Source organism: Solea senegalensis, unplaced genomic scaffold (assembly GCF_019176455.1).
Source record: "Solea senegalensis isolate Sse05_10M unplaced genomic scaffold, IFAPA_SoseM_1 scf7180000014179, whole genome shotgun sequence".
Taxonomy (NCBI): Eukaryota; Metazoa; Chordata; class Actinopteri; order Pleuronectiformes; family Soleidae; genus Solea; species Solea senegalensis.
This window is the reverse complement of record NW_025320984.1, coordinates 17,661-40,747: the sequence shown is the minus strand read 5'-3', so window position 1 is coordinate 40,747 and position 23,087 is coordinate 17,661. Positions and strand designations below refer to the sequence as shown.

The 23,087-nt window shown below is 41.7% G+C and overlaps 1 protein-coding gene across 1 annotated transcript; it reads right to left on the bottom strand.

Annotated features, from left to right (window-relative positions):
* Positions 1 to 4: 4 nt before the first annotated feature.
* On the bottom strand, positions 5 to 19,721 carry LOC122760916 (F-box only protein 46-like). Its single transcript, XM_044016116.1, has 3 exons — positions 19,312 to 19,721; positions 2,549 to 3,168; positions 5 to 2,460 (listed from the first exon to the last, which is right to left on the bottom strand). Exons 2-3 carry the CDS (start codon positions 3,023 to 3,025, stop codon positions 640 to 642), a joined length of 2,298 nt encoding a protein of 765 aa, XP_043872051.1. The 5' UTR covers positions 3,026 to 3,168; positions 19,312 to 19,721; the 3' UTR covers positions 5 to 639.
* Between the last annotated feature and the right edge of the window lie 3,366 nt (positions 19,722 to 23,087).

Here is a 23,087-nt window from a genome sequence, read left to right as displayed (position 1 = left end):
TACAGAAGGTAAAATCAAGTTTGCTTTATACAATCACATTTCTTGAGCAATGTTGAACATTCCATCACTGAAAATGTACACCGGTTGTAATGTCTTATTCCTTGAAGCACCATTGTACAGCTAACATGGAGGTTTGTGATGCCACACAGAACAAGTATTGGAACAGTAAGCAGGCTCCAGGGCAGTACATTTCTATGCGTCACTTAATGAATGCTAATCTCATTTAACTACACTGCAAAGTTAACATGTGAATTACCCTACAACCATGTATGTGAGTTTAAAAGAGACTCAAATGATTAAGACGCAGAAAGAGGGCTGATGGACACAGCAGCAGCAGGAGGGGACCCAACCCTGGTATGCAATCTTTTAAAAAGGTGCCACTCTGGACACAGAGGGATCCTGGAGGGTTTGGAACAAAAAAACAAGGCAAGGAGCATGACACACCTCTCTTCCTTCTTTATCTCTCAACCTCCAATTAGGGCAAGTATGAGAAGGGACTGCTGGATCCAAGTAAAACACAAACAGTCCTGGAGTGCTCATTTCTCCTCTCTGTCTTTTCCCCTATTTGTCCACTGGACAGAGGTGAGAGGGAGAACGGAGGAGATGAGAATTGGTGTGAAGGGTACAGTCTTTCCTTCTTTACCTGGCCTCCTCCCTCCTGTTTTCTCTCTTGGTGCGGATGGGCTGAGAACCATCAGCAGGCTGCTGGACCCAGTTGTTATCGTGCAGCCCAACACGGCAGCCTGGCGTGTCCTTGTCTGTACGTCGGCAGCACATCCAGTAGGAACGTCCGTAAGGCAGGTCATGGTGGTAAGGTTTGGGGTGCCAACGGCACAAGGAAACATCGCCACGCTCGTATTGCCGTTTGCACTGCTTGCAGGGGTCATCCCTGTAGAGAGGGTCTTGATTCCAGTGTGAATCCACTGCTCGCACACCATATGTCTCAATCAACATCTTAAAGTAGTGGCAGGTGCATTTGAGGGCTGCCAAGGAGCGTGTGGGCAAATAACTAAAGATGTTGACCATGATGTGGTCGGGCAGCAGCAGCATGTACTGGCGCGGTTCAAGTAGTCGCTGAATCTGAAAGCGAATCTCCAGGAAGTCATGCGACACATGGCGGTAGAGGCGACATAGTGAGGGGTCTGAACAATCTTCCACAACACCAGGAGAGTCTGGTCGAGTTGCCCGCTCCAGGGAGCCCACTTGTACACCTGCTCCTGGGCTGCTGTTGTTGTTGTTGGCACAGTCCAAAGAGCACATTCCTGAGCCAATGCCAGGGCCCATCCCTTTGATATCTTCCTCTGGTCCCCGAGGAGGCTGAAGGAAAAAGAGCTGTCCAGGAGGAGGGTCATCTAATGAAGGATCAGTAGAGCTGCCTGCACCCCCACTCCCTCTCCCAGTAGGCATAGCAAAACACACAGTCTCCTCCTGCACATTCTCTGTGCTGTCCTTGCCATAAAACACACATTGGTCCACAGCACCTGTAACCACAACCTCCACATGAAAGCCAGTTACTCGCTCTCTACCCACACTCACAGCTTTCTTCTCAGCAGAGGAAAGCTCTTGTGTTGGGTCTGGGCTGCCACAGGCCACCCTGTCTGGGTGATGGTCTCCATCTGTTTTGGGGGCAGCAGTTGTGGCAGCAAGTAGGAGACTACTAGGGTCTTTAGATGAGGGGCTGACAAGCTGGTAGAGGTCACAGGTGATTTTCTCTTTGGCCCTGACTGCTGCCTGGTTGCTTCCACCACCACAGCTCATAAACATACAGCGGGATCTGCCAATTGTCTCCAACTGAGACCGTGGGTCCAGATTTGACACTCTAAAAGCTATTCTAACTTCACCATGACTGTGGCTGGGTGGTGGAGGTGGCGTTACAAGGCCAGACTCTCCTCTACTTGCCCCCCTGTCTCTGTCTCGATTGGAGGGGTCCATAGAACCAGTGCCCAAATGGAGCCGATTCTCCAGGTTCTGGGACTCAAAATGTGCTATAGCCTGAGCTACTCTACATGACTCCTGCTGCTCTTCTAGCTCCTGGTCTGTCTGGATGGCAGATGATGATTGCTGGGCCTCTTTGGATGACTGGCCATTTGAACTGTCTGACACAAATACTAAAGGTGTAGGGTCTGACACTGTGCCACGCAGTAGAGTGTGCTGGTGGGGGACAAGGCCCTGATTGTGAGTAGTAGATTGGGTATGCTGGTGTTGGTTCCCATGAACAGCTACAATCCCCTGGAGGGCCATAGCAGTCCTCTGCTCAACCAAGGCAACCATCTCTGCAACTGACAGGAGGTCTGTTTCATTCACTCTTCCAAATGGTGGCTTATCAGGACTCAAAGGTGCAAGAGAGGAGTCATGGCTAGGGTGTGGCTCTGAGACTTGGGAGCGTGTTGGTGGGTCATAGGAAGAGCACCGTCTTCGCCGTTTTGCTTTACTGCAGTCAGTTGCCCAATTTCCTTTAACCTGAAGAGATTAAAGATGAGTAATTAAAAATGAGTCGAACAAAAAACATTTCACTGTTGATTCACAGTTTCTTGTTTAAGTTCCTTACCTTCATTGCACTGGGTCTGGACTGACCTGCTCCACTGAACTGATGAGCAACAAAGAAGGCAATCTTCTCCTTGGTGTTGCCTGGCTTGATTACATACCACGTGTCTAACAGCACACGACCATCTTCCAACTGGGACCCAGGCATAGGTGAAGGAGGGACTGAAGAGGGTGGAGGGGCCTGGGCCTGTGTAAGTGAGCTGGATTCAAGTTCAGGTTCAGGTGGAGTGTTCTCTGAGCCCACATCCTCCTCATCGCCATTCTGCTCCTGCACCCCCACTATCATCCCTCCATCCTCACTTCCATTACCCACCCTTCCAGCACCTGAAGATGCCTCAACCTTGCAGAGGGAAGGGGCCCCAGCTCCACCACCCCCTCCACTGCTGCCCCCTGAGCCTGGGCTCCGAGCTTTGTTCTGGGAGTAGGTGCCAAAAGGCCTCGGGCACCACAGTCGGATGTGGGAGAAGGTGTCTCGGTCCATCAGGATGGGGACCCCCTGGGCATATCTGCATTTACACTGGCCAGCAAACACTAAGAGACAGAGCCCTCATGGTTGGTTCCCTGTTCCAGTGCCAACCTGATGGGCACCGTCTGCCAAGGTGACCAGCAACACAGAGATAAAACCTGTATCAATAGAAAAAGGGAGGGGATTGAAGAGACAGAAAAAAATATAACAAATAATAGATAACAAAAAACAATACATACAGCTCAGTCACTGAAAACAGCTTTACTATAATAGTATAGTGCAGGTGGGCCATGAGATCACTCAAAATGTATACTCATTTGTAAAGAATTTAGCTTAAAATAATCAAAGTTTATTTGCAAGATGTTGCATTTATTTTTAAAAGTCTCTCCAAGTTTAATACATTCTCTCCTTCGAACTACAGGTGGAACTTCAGTGTACCCTCATACTATATGGTACAGTGGCCCAGAAGTGCAAATCACCAACACAAATAGGAAAACAACATTAACTGAAACACAATGACATCAACTAAAACACAACATTGAATCATACAACAATTATTATACAGCGATTATTAACACTGGTGTCATCTGTATGGATAGTAAATTCGATGTTTGCTAATACAGACCCAGAAATACTACAAAGTGTAACTTTAAAATAGAAGAAAATAATTTTTCTTATGTGTTCTCAAATAATATCATAGTGCTGCCCTCCTGTTGTCCTCAGTCACAACCATTAGCATTTTTAATTGGGATACTGATAGACAGTTGTAAGTCTTACCCATTGTGTACAGACACATTTTCATCTACACTGGCCATAGTTCTTAAAAGTGGGACGTTAACCAGATTAAGCTCTAACTCAAACAATGTGTGCTGTGCTTGTTGGCCTGGTCAGTGAGATACGTAGCGTGACATACTAGTGCAAAGACATTGAAGGAGACACAACGGAGCAGCTCTTTTTTTGCTCGGTTTGTGGTAGTTTGTCTCAACAACACGTAGAGTTTTGTATGAGAATAGACGTGAGTGGTGCTATTCTGTCACCCAATCAGGCGACTGTCGTGGGAGGAAGTGGGAGTTAACCCCACTCCCACTCCCTGCACAGACAGAGACTGATATAGAGCTCTCCTCAGGATTCGGAACAGCAAATATCTGTCATACAAAGAGTGCCGTTAACGTCAGTGCTTTACAAATAACTGTGGTTTGTGCCAAAAAAAGCCAAACCATATTCTATATAACAGAGGTGGAGTTCTATTTAGGAAACAACGCCTACATTTTCTTTTCATTTTCAGCTATGGCTTCCCACTCTAATCAATCAAACAGAAATGCATTACATTGCCTGTAGTTTACTGTGATTAGTCGACCACTGAGAGAACAAACCTGACATCATACTGCTATCTGAACTCAACACTGTTGGCCTGCCTCCTACTTTGGCCAAACTCGATTAACAATTACTTTTGCCTCGTGTGCTATGATTATCTTCCTGCTTCGGAGCCTTTAAATCTAATTAAGGAGAACCATTTCAGATTGGGTGTCTGAGGCCGGCAGATGATATGGGAGTAAGATGGAAGATTATAAAGTATTATAAATGCATCCTCACTGCAAAGTGTAAAGCTTCCCATTAATCACAATGACAGTGAGTAGATACATTTGGACCACTTTTTTACTCTTCTCATTCAAACATTTCTCTGTGAATTGTTTTGCACTATATGGTTCATCTTTGCCACACTTTCGTCCTTGCTCAAAACACATTACCACAGTCTGGCAATATGCAACATGGAAGAAATCCAGCCTTTTTCTGGTCAAACACATTTCAATACGGGTGGTTTCTACAAAAGGAGACTTCTGTGACACTATAAATTAGGGGCTGTCCACACGAAAATGAATATAGGTGAATGTGTTGATGTTTTTAAATAGAAACTGGAGAGTCGCTGTTATGGTATTTAATCAGCATACATGAAGATTTATCGATATACAGAGAACATCCTTCTTAGTTTACATAGGGTAAAAGGACGGGGTACGCCCTTGAGGTCACCAGTCTATCAGAGCCTCCGGAGCTAAATCTAAGTGTTACGCAGACATAACTGAGGCAGTGGCATATCACACAGCCGAGGACATGCTTTCAAGTCAGCATAGTTGAGAAGTTTGGTTTTACATCACTATTTTGCTCTGTGTGGTCTGATTGATGTGAACTGAAGTGATTAAAATAAGAGGAAAGTTTGAGTTTAGAATAAAAGGGAAACTTATGCGCTAACAGAGACAATGAAAGAGCGAATTTACTTTGTAGCGAACATGTTTCCCCGAAGCCTACCGTGTCCTCACATCCTCACATCCCCACACACACACACACACAAACACTTCCACAGCATCACATAAAAGTCAAACTTTTTTCTCTTCAAACACATACACACGAGCAAATAAAACAGCAGTTGTACAACATGTCAGCAGCCGCTTTCTCATACACACACACAAACACACACACACACACACTGTCTAGTTATTACATTGCCTACTCAAAGTGCGCTACATGAAGACGGCATCTCACCCAGTCAAGATCCTGCACTCTGAAAACCTACCTCTGCATCCCTGCCACATCCATGCCAGCGGAGAGTTTTTAATATTGAATAAACTCCGCACTCGCCTTCTTTCCAAATATGTGGCTTCTGTTCTTGAACAAAAACTAGGCTGAAATGGTAAGATAAGTTCACCCATTAGAGATGTGTGGGGCAGGTGGATTGCGTGAAATAAAATAATATTCGGATGAATTGTGGGCGGGTCGCGGTTGAAATAAATAAGCAAAAAAAAATAATATAACAAAATAAATAACACGTACGTTAACATATTGACTAGATCAGAAATGTGAACATTCTCAAAACAATGTCAGAACAATGTCATCAGACAGAAATTAGTTTACCTAGACAATCTGTGCAGCTGCTGTGTTCCATATGTTTAGCAGACTGCTACTACAATGAATAATGTTCGGTTGGGTGGATTACTGATATTTAGTGATTAAGTGCATTCATATCATAGTTAACTAGCGATTAATCGCACATTTGTATCTATTCTAAATGTCCCTTGATTTCCTTTTTTTCCCATTATTTTTTTCTCATTTTAATATCAACATAGAAACCACAATGTTATCCAAGCTACAGGCGTCCTGCAGCAGTCTTTCACTGTTCTGACTCTGGGTCAGACTCCGGATCAAATTCGAAAAGGATTACGGCATTACTCAATGTTTCGATAATTGCTAGCGGTGCATCTGCCTTTCCAGAGGGGGAGCTGCAGATCTGAGAGCTGACGTGCCAATTACGTCACTTCAAGGTAACTGGCCAATCACAAGACAGTCTGTGTTCTGTGGGTGTGGTTTTGGTCTGAAACAGCACGGCTGACGAGAGTGTCAGTGATGAGACATTTACACCGGCTCGTTTGTAGCGACTTGGATGTTTTTCTTACAATAAAAACTTCATGTTTCTAAGTACACCTCTATCCATGTCCGAGTAAAATGTCCGAGTTTGTCCACGTCAACCTCGAGCAACTCTAACTTAATGAAGCATTTGTGTGTATTTGTTTAGTACCTGAATGCAAAGTGTGTGAATATTGTTTATTTTCAATATTTAATTTTGTTACTTTAGTGAATATTTAAGAGTTGGATAGTGCCCTGTTTATTGTGCAATGGTATACAGATACAGAGATTTGCACTACTGAAAGGCCACATTTTTCCTTTGTTTCTCTTTACCCAAGTTAACATTTGTGTGTCAATTGTGCCCTTCAATTCAAAGTTCAAATAAATACCAAATGCTCTAAAATACTGTACATAGGGTTTTTATTCTTCATTCAGGTATTATAAACATCTTTGACATATAGGATGTTAAAGAATGTAAAAAATAATGTCAGTTTGCTGAGTAACTACTTTCACAATGTGGTAACTGAGTTACCAACTCAATTATTTTTTGGGAGAAGTAATTTGTAACTATAACTAATTACTTTTTTAAAGTAAGATGCCCAACACTGGTCATTAAATGAAAGATAGAGATCTATGTCGTTTTTCAGTTTCTCAACCACCTTTTAATCTGATTAGAGTGTAAAAGAGAGTAAAATTAGTAACCACGATACTATAACCAGACACAGTATCACGGTTCCGGGTATTATCGTGATACTGCAGCCTTTTTTTTATTATTATTATTCTTATGAACTGCAATGTATTTGTACAAGTTATAAATACTTATTAATTACTTATGTTTGGTGCATGATAAAGTGGTGGTGTCCAGAAAACAACATTGGGTTTTTAGATAACTGGCAAACCTTCTGGGGGAAACCTGGTCTCATGAGGAGAGACGACGTCCATCCCACTTTGGATGGAGCAGCTCTCTTATCTAGCAGCTTAGGACATTTTATTAGAAACCCATGACAATCCAGAGTTGAGACCAGGACACAGAGTTGCAGTCTTTCATGCTTCTCTGTGCTTCTATCCGAGCAGTCACCTATTAAAAACCCCATTGAGACTGTGTCTGTCCCTCGACCTACTAAAAGTAAAAACTAAAGTAAATAAATCAATAACAAACAGAAGAGGAGTTAGACACTCTAACTTAATAAAGATTAATACCAACAATAAAATAGAGTCAAATAATACCACTTTTAAACGTGGACTATTAAATATAAGGTCTCTCTCCTCAAAATCTGTTTTAATAAATGATCTCATTTCTGACAATTGTATTGATTTATTCTGTGTAACTGAAACCTGGTTAGTCTAAATGAGTCAACTCCACCCACTTATGCTAATACCCATATTCCTAGAAGCTCAGGCCGAGGAGGAGGTGTAGCAGCCATTTTAATACTACATTATTAATCAATCCCAAACCCAAACCAGGATATTCATCGTTTGAAAGCCTTATTCTTAATCTATCTCATCCTAGTTGGAATTCACAGAAACCAATTATGAAAGTCACAGTTTATCGTCCACCTGCACCTTATTCAGAGTTTCTATCAGAGTTCTCTGAGTTCTCATCTGAGTTAGTGCTTAAAACAGATCAAATCACAATTGTAGGGGATTTCAACATCCATGTAGATGTGACCGTGATAGTCTTAGCTGCGCATTTAACCACCGCTGACGAGCTGCATAAACTGCTGCTGTATGTGACTGTATCAGACTGAGTCTGTGCTCCGGTCATGGAGGACGTACTGAACAAATATTTTTAATTAGGACGTGTCAGAATGGTCAGTTATGACCTCTATGTGACCTTTTCTTAACAATGTGTGTGTTTGTACATCGCTGACTAAATACGGCGACCGCTGGCCGCAGTCTGATGCAAAGTGGTGCGAACACACAAACACGTTTGCTGACTTTATCCGGCACATTAGCTTCATATATAAAATCCTCTGTAAAACACTGTGCTCCACTGTGCAGCTACCAACAGCACACTTGTCCCTCTGCGTTGACTTAATACCGCTCTTCCTCCCTCCCTGCACTCTCGCAGGAACAGGGTGTAGCTAAGGTGGAGCTCTCCAAGTAAACTTACTGGTGGGGCGGTAACATTCGCGGTGAAATGCACATGCTGCCGTCATAAGTGCAGGGAATTGAACATCGAGTGTTTTATCGCCTATACTTACACTAAGGGAGACCACGAAAACATGACTGAGTATTCTTTTTCCACACTTTGGCGACTGGTAGGGCCTCCAGAGTCCCGAATGTAAGTATTGAAATTGTTAAAAAGTTGATTATTATTTTGCATAATATGTCCCCTTTAAACATAGTTCTTCAAAACCCTCTCCTTACTGATCATTATTTACTCACATTTAATTGTACAATAATGAACTACAATAACATAAATGAGAAATGCTGTCTGATAATAATATCAATACATTCAAAGAGACAGTGCAACCTTTATTTAACTCAGTGCCATATGTCAGTACATCTGAAGGTACCTTTTGTGATTTTACTCCCGCCCTCATAGATAACCTTGTTGATAGTACAGCAGCCTCACTGCGTACTACATTAGATTGTGTTGCCCCTCTGAAAAAGAAAGTGGTGAATCAGATGAGACGAGCACCATGGTTTAACTCTCAATAGAATAATAGAGTTGCCTATTATTCTTCTCTAATTGAAGAAAATAAGAATAGTCATAGATTTCTTTTCAGCACTGTAGCCAGGCTGACACAGAGCCACAGCTCCACTGAACCATCTATTCCTTTAACACTGAGCAGTGATGACTTTATCAACGTCTTTGTGAATAAAATAACATCAATTAGAGAAAAAATTAATCATTTCCTCCCTCATATTGGGACTGACTCATCTTCTAGCACAAGAGCTTTAGAAGCACCAGGTCCACAGTTAGACAGTTTCTTCCCTATAGATCTCCCTGAGTTAACATCATTAGTTTCATCATCTAAGCCATCAACCTGTCAGTTAGATCCTATCCCCACCAAACTGTTTAAAGATGTGTTTCCTTTAATTAACAACTCTATATTAACTCAAATTAATCTATCCTTATTAACTGGATATGTGCCCCATACATTTAAAATAGCAGTAATTAAACCCCTTCTCAAAAAAGCGACCCTTGACCCAGATATTTTAGCTAATTACCGACCTATATACCTTCCCTTTGTTTCTAAAATCTTAGAAAAGGCAGTTGCTAATCAATGATGTGAATACTTGCGCATTAATGGCCTGTTTGAAGATTTTTATTTAGATTAAACCATAGCACAGAAACAGCACTAGTTAAAGGGGACATATTATGCAAAATCTACTTTTTAACCATTTTAATACTTATATTTGGGACTCTGGAGGCCCTACCAGTCGCCAAAGTGTGGAAAAAGAATACTCAGTCATGTTTTCGTGGTCCCCCTTAGTGTTAGTATAGGCGATAAAACATGCCATGTTGAATTCCCTGCGCTTAGGACGGCAGCATGTGCATTTCAGTTCAGTGGTGCTGTCCCTAAGTGTTTTTAACTGATTTACAGTTGGGCAGTGTTCGGCTTGATCCTTGTGTCGGACGTCTCTTCCTGTGACGGCACTCTTGCTGTTTTCCGTGCTCGCTGCCATGTTGATATTGTCAGAGAACTAGTGGAGGGAGGGGGAGAGGAATGGAGCAGAGGGAGGGGGAGCTGAGCGAGTGAGCACTGTAAAGAGGACAAATCAGAAACCCCCTGAAAGAAGTGGGTGTGTTTGCCTGTGTCTCATTTGTATACAAAGGGACCATGCACAAAACCGAGCGTTCTGAAAGGGGCAGTTTTGGCAGGGTTATTGAACTGCTATGGTGCTTCATCCTTATGGTATTTTGACCAAAGCCTGTCACAGACATGTTCATTAGGACACCAGGGAATTATTTTAACTTGGAGAAATGGGGTATAATATGTCTCCTTTAAGGTTAGTAACAAGCTTCTCTTGGCCTCAGATAATGGTCTAGTTTCTTTACTTGCCCTGTTAGATCTTAATGCTGCATTTGACACCATTGATCATAATATTCTACTGCAGAGATTGGAGCATACTCTTGGTATCACAGGTGCTGCCCTCTGCTGGTTTTAATCATACTCATCTGATAGATTCCAGTTTGTTCATGTTAATGATAAAGCCTCACTACAAACAAAAGTTAATTGTGGAGTTCCACAAGGCTCAGTGCTTGGGCCTATACTTTTTACCTTATATATGCTTCCTCTAGGGAACATTATTAGAAAGCACAACATACACTTTCATTGTTATGCAGATGACACACAGCTATATTTATCAATGAGGCCGGATGAAATAAATCAGGTTGTTCAACTCCAGGAATGTCTCAGAGACATTAAGTCCTGGATGACCCGAACTTTCTACTTTTAAACTCAGAAAAAACTGAGGTCATTATACTTGGCCCTAAACACCTCAGAGAAAAACTTTCTGATCAAATTGTCACTTTAGATGACATCACCATGGCTTTCGTTCCACTGAAAGGAACCTTGGAGTTACTTTTGACCAGGAAATGTCATTTGATTCACACATAAAAATCATTTCTAGAACAGCCTTCTTCCACCTGCGGAACATTATGAAAATTAGAAACATTATGTCCTTACAGGATGCTGAAAAACTAGTTCATGCTTTTGTTACATCTAGATTAGATTACTGTAACTCCTTATTATCAAGATGTTCCAACAAGTCTGTTAGAACTCTTCAGTTAATTCAAAATGCTGCAGCACGAGTTCTGACAGGAACTAGAACGAGAGACCATATAACTCCAGTGTTAGCTTCTCTACACGGAGTATATAGTTTAATATTAGCCAATGAGAAAATAAACAAGGCATACTAACCTGGTATTCGACAGATAAATATGGGTGACGACACTGCAGGTGTTTTATGAGGTTCCTATAGCTTGGTGGCAGCACCTGCACAGTGGACGGCCATCGTCTATTGCTTTACCGTCTGTGCCTCGCTTAAAGCCAAAATATTTCCAAATGTGTTGGTTTTGAAGCAAATTTCTACCGAAGCGTTGCTGTCTTCATGAGTTCGTTCTTGCCGGCAGAAACACACAAACAGCCAATCAGCTAACAGACGGGCGGACCCAGTGTGAGGAAACAGTCTATCATATCATAGTAACAGGCAAACAGCCAAACTTCAGCATATGTGTAGTTTGGTTGCAGTAGTTGCAATGTGGGTTTACAAGGGAGTAGCATGCAGTGAGAAGCCGGGATGCTATGTAGCGGAAACTGGCACCGGTAGTATAGTAATCCACGGTAGTACCGTCATGTAGAATTTCTAGTTTAGTAGGAACTGTTACGATTTGGCACCGTGGGGGCAACTCTAAATCTGATAATAGACTAGTGTCAAAATGCCATACCCTTGAAGCGTATTCCCGTCCAAGTGCTAACTGAAGTGTTAGTGGAAGTGTTAGTGAGCCATAGTCAGATATTACAATTGGCTCACAGCTCCCTTATCTATTAAAAAAGGATCTATCCTGGAATAACTGTGATGGACTGATGAAAAGTAAGAATACTGCTGTGCTTTGGGAAACAGGGTTCTCCATGCGTCTGCTAATTTATATGTGTCAAGAAACGTGTGAATTCTCCTTGCAGATAAAGCTGTACGCTTATTCTAGGAACTATTTTGTTCATTACTCAGTACTCCTTCTGTACCCCGAGTACGTTCTGAGTTTTGGATTTGAAGTATGAGCGTGTATCTCAAAAAATGAATAAATTAAATAGAATAAAATAAATAAATGGTAATTAAAACAAATAATAATAAAGAAAGAATAGAGATAAAGTTAAGTCTTATCAATATTATTATCGTTAGCTACCCTCCAGAGAGCCAGGTGACATCGAATGCTTGTATCGCATGCTAATAATGTTTTTATGCTTTATGTACATGGGCCAGACATGACCTTCGAACAGGCCTGGTGGTTAGTTATGGATGTCTACTTACATATATTAACTTGTTTTCATGATTAAAAACCTCCTAATCGCTGCAAACGAGCCGATCAAAATATCTCCTCACTGACGCTCTTGTCAGCCGCGCTGTTTCAGACCAAAATCACAACCCCAGAATGTGCACTGTGTTGTGATTGGCCAGCCAACGAGAGCTTTCCCACTGTCCTGTGATTGGCCAGGTACTTGGAAGTGACGTAATTGGTAGGCCAGCTCTCAGATACACAGCTCCCCCTCTGGCACGGCGGATGTGAGGTTTACTGATGACAACATCACCTACGGATGTGCCGATCCGCTAAGCAGAGCCCAGGAAAACAATAAAACCCTATTTTATCAGCAGTGGCTGAACAGTTTGTTCTGACACTTAAGGGTTTCATAAACAAGGTAATGGCCTTTATTTCTGGATGGTTTCAAGATCTTCTCTTTATCTGAATAGTAGTGCAGCCTCACAATAAGCGCCTGTGGTGTCTCTCCACTCTGGTTTCGGGGCAAGGCTCCTGTGCACCCAGTCTATTACTAACGGTGCGTCAAAGTTTTCCTCCCCCAGTACGGCAGAGAAAAAAACTTTGCTACAAAGCAGCTCAGATTCCCCGCTTCATTGCCCAGACCTCCAAAGACTGCTAGCTCCTTTAGCTTAGATTAGCGCATTACGGCAACAACACATTAAACCACAGGACCTTAATGACTCAAAATTCATATTCAAATTCATTCATATATATATATATATATATATATATATATATATATATATATATATCTCATCGACAAACCGGCTCGCTGCCCCCTCACTGAGACGATCGCAGAGGCACTCGCAGAACTCGAGACTGTTCACTGTCCTCGCTCCCAAATGGTGGAACTCCCCATCGACATCCGGACAGCTGAAAGCCTCCACATCTTCCGCCACCGACTAAAAACACATTTCTTCCGACTTGTACATCGCACTTATGAGTAGCACTTCATAGTTTGATCTACTTGAAGCTCTTACTTACTTCTAGCTCTTATTTGTACCCAAATGTTTAAATGCACTTTTGTAAGTCGCTTTGGATAAAGGCGTCTGCTAAATGACATGTAACATATATACACATATACAGTGCCTTGTGAAAGTATCCGGCCCCCTTGAACTTTTCAACCTTTTTTCAACCTTGCCACATTTGAGGCTTCAAACATAAAGTTATAAAATTGAAGTTTTTTGTCAAGAATCAACAACAAGTGGGACACAATCGTGAAGTGGAACAAAATTCATTGGATAATTTATACTTTTTTAACAAATAAAAAAACTGAAAAGTGGGGCATGCAATATTATTCGGCCCCTTTACTTTCAGTGCAGCAAACTCACTCCAGAAGTTCAGTGAGGATCTCTGAATGATCCAATGTTGTCCTAAATGACTGATGATGATAAATAGAATCCACCTGTGTGTAATCAGGTCTCTGTATAAATGCACCTGCTCTGTGATAGTCTCAGGATTCTGTTTAAAGCGCAGAGAGCATCATGAAGACCAAGGAACACACCAGGCAGGTCCGAGATACTGTTGTGGAGAAGTTTAAAGCTGGATTTGGATACAAAAAGATTTCCCAAGCTTTAAACATTGCAAGGAGCACTGTGCAAGCAATCATATTGAAATGGAAGGAGTATCAGACCACTGCAAATCCACCAAGACCCAGCCGTCCCTCCAAACTTTCATCTCGAACAAGGAGAAGACTGATCAGAGATGCAGCCAAGAGGCCCATGATCACTCTGGATGAACTGCAGAGATCTACAGCTGAGGTGGGAGAGTCTGTCCATAGGACAACAATCAGTCATACACTGCACAAATCTGGCCTTTATGGAAGAGTGGCAAGAAGAAAGCCATTTCTCAAAGAAATCCATAAAAAGTCTTTTTTAATGTTTGCCACAAGCCACCTGGGAGACACACCAAACATGTGGAAGAAGGTGCTCTGGTCAGATGAAACCAAAATTGAACTTTTTGCACACAATGCAAAACGATATGTTTGACGTAAAAGCAACACAGCTCATCACCCTCAACACACCATCCCCACTGTCAAACATGGTGGCGGCAGCATCATGGTTTGGGCCTGCTTTTCTTCAGCAGGGACAGGGAAGATGGTTAAAATTGATGGGAAGATGGATGGAGCCAAATACAGGACCATTCTGGAAGAAAACCTGTTGGAGTCTGCAAAAGACCTGAGACTGGGACGGAGATTTATCTTCCAACAGGACAATGATCCTAAACATAAAGCCAAATCTACAATGGAATGGTTCACAAATAAACGTATCCAGGTGTTAGAATGGCCCAGTCAAAGTCCAGACCTGAATCCAATCGAGAATCTGTGGAAAGAGCTGAAGACTGCTGTTCACAAACGCTCTCCATCCAACCTCACTGAGCTCGAGCTGTTTTTTACCTCCTGCTTCACCTACAGGACACACACCTGGCTTAGCTTAACTGACTCACGACTAATGTTCTACTCTCGGCAGTGTGGCTTGCCTGAGCTTCAGTCGTTTTGAGAATTATCTTTCAGCTCCCACTCTTTGTTGATGAAATACGCTGTGACTGTCACGCATGCCTCCGTGGCAACTCTGTCGTTGTTGGTCACGCAGCTAAGAACCGTGTAGATTGGCTCAAGCTCTTGAATTAAGTCTTTGAAACTGGACCCCTGCGATTTTAATCAGTCTCATGTCTCATGTGCAAATAAAGCATACCAGTTTGTCCTTAATAGCATTCTGATGAGCAGCTGTGAACCCCACAATGTGGAGGAAGACATAATTCTTGCCTGCTCTGACTTAAAAAGTGGTGACAGCCGTGGGTGTTTTATCACCGTCAGACTGAACGTGAGATTATTGTTATTGTTCTGCAAAGTTTGTACATGTTTTTCACACAGAGGAAAGAGGGCCGGGCCACTGTCACGTTTTAAACACGTGTATAACAAAAAAAAAATACACAATCAAATAGCAATTACAGTATATGATAGCCTCCCGAAATGCATTCCAATAGCCCTAGTGTGAATGGTTGTTTGTCTCTATATGTGGACTTTAGCACTATGTCAGCTGAGATTGGAACAGCTCACCCCGCCACCCTTACGTGGAAAAAATGTCAGACCCATCTGTGTTAAATGAGAGAGAAAAACGTTTGTGAATCGTGACCTTGAAATTGAAAATTGAATCGAATCAAGGATTTGTAGAATCGTGACACCTCTAATGGAACCGATGACTACATTTTAGTTAAAGGCTGTCAGTGCTTTCTCCTATCGTCACTGATTTTCCGTTGAGGGAGTTTTAATTCCATCCTACTCTAATATGCTGTTTAATACTCTAGCCGCACTGTTAATAAAGTAACATTTATTTAAATTGGTTCAAATTTATACAAATATTACAGACCATTATAAATTCATTTCAACAAGATTTGTTTTAAAAAGTTACAGTCCTAATTCTTCTATTTAAAAGTCTGAAAGTCTACAGGTAAATCATTCTTCTACAAACAAACTTACACACACAGGATTGCACAGCTATTCTTCCAGGGACACACAATGACTTCTATTTATTTAGACAGCCTACACAAAGCATTAGCCATAACCAGTTAATGCCTAAACCAAACCCAAACCTAACCCCAATTCAAACCTTAGCACTAAAGTTAACCAGTTCCTTAGACATTAGGTTCTGCCATATTAGGACTAGGTCTTACTCCCAAACAAAGTCTCTGGTTATGCCTGGGTCAGTGCCAACTAAGAAAACTCACAATCCACTTCAAGCTAGGACTGGGCAATATGGCTGAAAAACATATCACAATATAACTACTTCATATCGATCGATATTGATAATTATTGAACATTTTTCATGACCTCTTTAAAATTAATAATTCAAAAAAAAAGATTATTTAACATTTATTATAAACTCAAACTTTTCTCTTATTTAAATCACTAGAGTTATCAATCAGACCACACAGGAAAATAGTCATGTCAAGCACGTTCATGACATTTTTAAAACCAAACTTCTTAACTATGCTGACAGAAGCGAGTCCTTGGCTTTGTGACAAGTCACTAGGGATTTATATCTTTAGGATTTTATCGATACTACAACATGTAATTTTGTGTAAAAAAAAAATAAAGACGTTACAAGATGTTCAACCTTTTTTTTTTTTTTATTACCACATGGTAATATTAAAGGTTCAACATAACAGAAGCTATGCAATTACAAATGCTTCTCAGAAGAAAATGAAAACTAGGGAGATGGCAAAAGCCCCTTCATGTTCAACCCAACAGACCGTAAGTGCAGACAGACCCATACGTCAAACAGAACAGTGCAGAGGAGGCATGATGCTCCTGCCAAAGCAACATATTAACTTTCACGGAAAAAGCAATACAAAATGAGTTAATATTGTGCCAGTCAAAATCAAAAGTTACACAAGTGACAAGACCATAGAGACATATGCTTTCCATGACAACGGAAGTACTGCCACATTTTGTACCGAAGGGTTAATGGAACAACCATTAACAGGACAGCTAACAGTGCTCACACTGACTTCAAGTGGACTAACTGCTGCCTATTTACCTAAACCACTTGGATTCGACCGGTGCTTTAAGTGGAAAAAAATAAGTGCCGGTATTCCCCTCATTCAACTGTTTCCAGGTAAATTAGGTGGTGGGTGGTTGGGACCAGCAGATCATTAAGTGATATATTCAAGTCACCTGGCTGTTTGTTTCGATATTACATGTTTTTATTTGAATTAATTTATACAAACTCATCAACTTTGCCAACCCAATAACATTGGCTTCACATATGTTTTCATACCAAACAATAACAACGATGAATGCAATGACAGGAGGGTACAAAAGGTATAAAATACAAGATATAAAAAGCTTCCCATTTAAATGAGTGATACAAGAAAAGTATAAAAACACTATGGCCCTCTTCCTCAGCACAAGCTGAACGATAAAATCTAACACACCAAGAGAGGTGTTTGTGCAAAACTGTGGAAAAACTGCAGAAAAGGTGTTGGTGTTGGTGTTGAACTCTATCACCAGGAAAAGTGTGCGACGCCCCTTGTAGTTTGAGTATCACGAATCGCAAAGAGATAAATAGAATAGGACAGGTTACTATGAGCTCATGGGAAGTCCCGGTACACCAGAGGCTTAAAACGAGAAGCGGCAGACGATTGTTGTGCTATACAGCGCGTGTAATCCAGGGGGTGTGAGCGACGAAGATGGTGGAATAAGTTTGTTGATAATAAGTAATAAGCTCTTGGCGATTATGGTCTGGTGTAATTTGCAGGCAGCGTTACTGTAATCAGATTACATTTGTCTGGAACGCAGTGATGTAACTGTTGATAACGTCAGTAATCACATTACAGTTCAGAATCAAAAAATGATCTTGTTACTTGCACTGCTTTACGGGACGACCGAAAACACAAATCAAACGTAGACTTGACTCTAGGAGACGAAGAAGATGAGCAACAGACAAAGAAGACGAGGAAGGACACGCGTATTCAGTGTTGTTTTCCTTTGAATTCTCATCATCATCCAATATTGTCATAAAGGCTATTGACTTCATTTTGTTACCAACGCCAAGCTGGCAGACCTCCGAACCATGGTAAGGAGACGTCCAAAGACCGCTAAGCTCCTTTAGCTTGCATTAGCGCATACGGCAACCACACATTAACTACTGGACTCTGTCTCCATGGAAGAACTTTTATTTCTTTTTATATACAGCACTGCAGAAAATAACTTAAAACACATGCAGGGTAACAGATATTCGCTGCGGCTCACCAAATGTGAACACACACACACCTTACTTCCTGCTTCACTACACACCTTCTCTGACGTCACACGCAACACATAGTACAGTACACTAACGTCTCATACCTGCTACATCCTACACACAAGTCACACACACCAGGCTGAGCCTTTAACATTTTATTTACAGATGTTGATAAATGAAATTCATAATTGTACAAAATGTTTAGCTTTGTTCTTGTTTGTTCTGACACATTTTCCTGTTATGTTTTTTTGAATTAAAGAGCATAAACGAGATTGTGTGCATAACCATTGATATCACAAAAGCGTCTATTGAGATACATATCGTTATCGTATTATCACCCAGCCCTACTTTAAGCACACTTATGTTTACAGTTTTGTTGCCCACAATATTATGTATTTTATGCACACGTACCTAGAGTAATGATCCACTGACATAAAATTCCTTGTAGGTGCACACATTCTTGGTCAATAAAGCCACTTCTGTCTATGAAACATTGTCACACACAGAAACTCAACACTATGTAAGAGGAGTAAGTTCTACACCTGTGAGCTTAAAATCAATGACAACGAGATTTGATCGATCAACAATACAGAGTGACTCTGTTTGTTTATCTGGGCTTATGAGTCATCTATCTTCTTACAGCACCACCTCACAGTATTCTGGTGAACTTCACTTTACATCTGGTCTTGTGTGTGCGTGATTCTACTGTATGGTGAAACAGTTGTAGTCCTGGTTCTGCACTATATCACCTTACTTGTCCAGTGACAAACAAGTGAAGCGCCACTAAAACATATTTACTAACAAGATTTATGGAGCTGTCAATGTGAACTGTAGCAATCCCCGTCGATCATGTTTCTCAAATCGCTAGCTAGTTGCCCTATTGGCAAATAAATAGTAAACATAGCATCGTAACATAATAATCAGCAACTGATTAACCAAGTAGCACATTCTGTTTGGTCGTCAATTACTGTTTAACGACAAGGCCCGAGACAACTAGCTTAAATGAGAAATTCACAGTATTTCCAGAGTAAATAAATCCGTCAGTAGCGGAGGAGCTCGCTAACTCAGCAGCACTTACCTGCATAATAACACCGACGCATTAGCTAGCAAGCTAGTGAGACGAAAAGAAAGAAAGAAATACACTCAATATTATACTGTGCTATCCAACTTACCCAAGCAATGTTAACTTCCACCGACAACCTTGAAGACGTGTAAGCTGTAGATGAGAAGAGTTCCCTCGCTGTATTTTGCTCTGATCGACCCAGTTTGACGAGTGATATAGAATGACACGAGTGAACTATCCACGTAGCTAAGCTCTTGCTAACGTGGACATTAGCCAGCAGCTACAGTCTGTTACCAGCTTCTCTAGTGGTGTATGCTGTCGATATGCTCGTGTGCCTGTCAGCGCTCTAAGACTCGTTGGGACTCAGTAGCAGTCAGCCTCCCACTATCTATATAGAAGTGACAGCACCGCTTACGGTATGTCCTCGGGAATACCAAAATAATCAGTGTTAAAACGGCAGAAGGAAGAAGGCCATCTTGTTGACAAGCAGCTGCATAAGGAGCACAACCAATAGCAACGCAGAGTCGATGGTGTGTCCATATATGGCATCTGCACTGCTCCCTCCCTCTCCAACTCTCTGCCTCCCCCATCCTCTCTGCACTGGGCAACACTGTGCAGCGGCAACATCAAAGGTCACTATGTGTCAAAGGTACGACACTGTCCAAAACATGGATGACTTAACGGGACTACCGGGCTCAGGAGTCCAAGGGCCCAGGTGAGGTGCCCGAGGTGCCCGAGCCTCTGCGCTAGTATTCAGATATTTTCGCTCCTACTATTCAAACCAATTTTTAAATGGGGCCCTGAAGCAACATGAAACTGGTTATGTTCCGTGATATATCTAATTATTATAAGCCAGGTGTTGCCCATCAAAAATGCTTTTCATATTTGTTTCTTATTTTGCATAAAACCGATGCACTTCCTATTGAAAATATAAGCCTACCTAGTGTTATCAGTTAATTGGAGCTTGGCTCAACATGTTTTAGGCTACTGGAGGTACAGTTGGATTACACATTTGCCACAATAAAGGACACTAGTTAGTTAATACTAGTTATGAAACTTTTGACAAGCAGGTTCCACAGGTCACTCATGAGTAATGACAAGGTCACTCACAATCCCGCAGTGGGGAAATTTACATAGTAAAGCAGCAAAGACAGTAAAGATAAAGATGGTAAATAATAAACATGCATTGCCAAAAAAGTCAGTCAGTCATCATCTACCGCTTTATCCTCCACCAGTGAGGGGGGTGCTGTGCCAATCTCAGCTACATCAGACGATAGGCGGGGTACACACTGGACAGCTCGCCAGTCCATCGCAGGGCCACACACACACAGCTAGAGACAAACAACCATTCACTCTCACACTCACTCCTATGGTCAATAATTTTTGGTCAAACTGAGAGCAGTGTTTGTTGTACAGTCTAACAACTGCAGGGAGGAATGACCTGCGATAACGCTCCTTCAGACATTTAGGATGTTTCAGTCTGTTACTGAAGGAGCTGCACAGTGCTGTGATGGTCTCCTGCAGGAGGTGGAGACATTGTCCACCTCCACTGGGTCCAGGGGACATCCAAGGACAGAGCTTTTTAAATCTGTCTGTCCAGCCTCTTCCTGTCTGCAGCTGTGATACTACTGCCCCAGCAGACCACTCCAAAAAGATGGCTGATGCCACTACTGAGTCATAGAAGGTCTTAAGGAGTTCTCCAAAAGACCTTAGACTCCTCAACAGGTAGAGACTAAGGAGCAGCAGATGAGACTGCAGTAAAGCTAGCCTCCACTTTTTTTTTTACAATGTACTAGAAATTATGATAAGAATGTGCAATTTCAAAATAAAAGCGATGGATGTGGGACAAGCCCTCTGAAATAGCATCATTATAATACTACTTCACATGGATAGTAGACCACCTGGTCCTCACAAAATATCAGACCATTGTGATATTTCAAAATAAAGGCCCCCTGAAAAGGCAGAATTTACCTATTTTAAATTCAGATTAATATAAAAAGGAAACTGGTTCCACAAGCAAATTACACTTCAAACTAACAATAGATCACCTCACGGTGATGTTTTGTGAGAGCCACCCTGAGGTGGCACATACTTTAGTGTCTAATGTAAAGTTGTAACAGTAACAGTTGTAAACACACACAGCTCATTTACATACAGGAACATGACGAACATGACAATCAGCATCACAGTTATTTATAAATGTTTGTTTATTTACTGACAGCAGGAAGATACAAATGTGTTAATTTATTCAAACAGCATGGCTTCATTGACAAAAACAGCAGGTAAACGGTCGACTTTCATTAACAAACATACATACATACATATATACAGTACATACTTCAATATATACAATACATACAGTACATACATAAATATATACAGTACATCCGTAAATACACAAAGTACATACATAAATACATACATAAAGTACATACATAAATATACAGTGCATACAAAGATACATACAATACATACATAAATACATACAGTACATACATAAATACCTACAGTACATACATAAATATATACAGTACATACATAATACATACATACAGTACATACATAAATATATACAGTACATACATAAATACATACATACAGTACATACATAAATATATACAGTACATACATAAATACATACATGCATACACTCATACTGAAAAAGGTGAGTGTGATGGTAGTGTATGTGTGCCTGTTTTAATCACTTTCCTTTGTCATTGCCCACATCCGTCCATCTATCCAGCCATCCAGCCATTGGTGTGCCCTCTTGAGTCACAAGATACATACTAAAGTACCCTCTTAAGCATAGGTGTGAAACTTGTAGTGATGTGTCTTTTTCATGCAGTACCTTCCTTCGCCATAAGATAGCAGGCAGCTGCATAAGCTCAGTCAGCAGGACAGGAAACACAAATGATTAGTTCAACTGTACATCAGTCCTTAGGTCACGTGACAGCTATCTAGTCACCGTTGTGCTGTTAAACAACAATGGCGGGGAGGATACAGGACACAAGTCACGTTATTGTGGAGTGTATTTGCTTTCCTAGGGTTTCATATGGTTTGAATTGCTTGTGGCATTTTGTTTATTATACTTTGTCAGCTGAAGCAAACCATGTTGTCTTCAGTGATAAGTGTTTTAGAACCGCGTTCACAAGAGGACTACAGCTGAACAAAATGACTCAAAGATTTGTTAAATTTACTGTCTGAGAGTAAAAGATCTGAGTCAGTAAAGAGTCGAACTTCCCAACACTAGAAACTTGCGGCCTGCGGGCCACGTGCAGCTCCTCCATAAACATTACTATATATTGTATAGCTACTCATTACTTGTAACATTACAGTTTTTCTCAATTGCTAAAACACTAAACCCTATTGTCTGAACCAAATGCTCAGTTGTCTGAACCCACTGATTGAATCAATCACTCTTTTGGCAAAACCATAAGCACTTTTCACCTGTTTAGACACAACTTGCCAACACATTTTCATTGTGATGCACCCGTGCTGCATAATGGTGAGCACAGGTGACAAAAGTCAAACACAGTTGCTGGAGTCACTGTGGATGCTGGAGTGGAAGCTGGAGTCACTGTGGATGCTGGAGTGGATGCTGGAGTCACCGTGAATGCTGGAGCTGTGGATGCTGGAGTGGATGCTGGAGTCACTGCTGGAGGATGCTGGAGTCACTGTGGATGCTGGGGATGCTGAGTCACTGTGGATGCTGGAGTGGATGCTGAGTCGCGGATGCTGGAGTAACTGTGGATGCTGGAGTGGATGCTGGAGTCACTGTGGATGCTGGAGGACGCTGGAGTCAGGATGCTGGAGTGGATGCTGGAGTCACTGTGCTGCTGGACACTAGAGTGACGCTGGAGTCACCGCGGAAACTGGTGGATGCTG

Coding starts and splice junctions, on each gene's coding strand:
- LOC122760916 (XM_044016116.1), bottom strand. CDS start 3,025: ATGGACCGAGACACCTTCTCCCACATCCGACTGTGGTGCCCGAGGCCT. Junction 2,461..2,548: donor CCAGACCCAGTGCAATGAAG/GTAAGGAACTTA, acceptor TAATCTCTTCAG/GTTAAAGGAAATTGGGCAAC.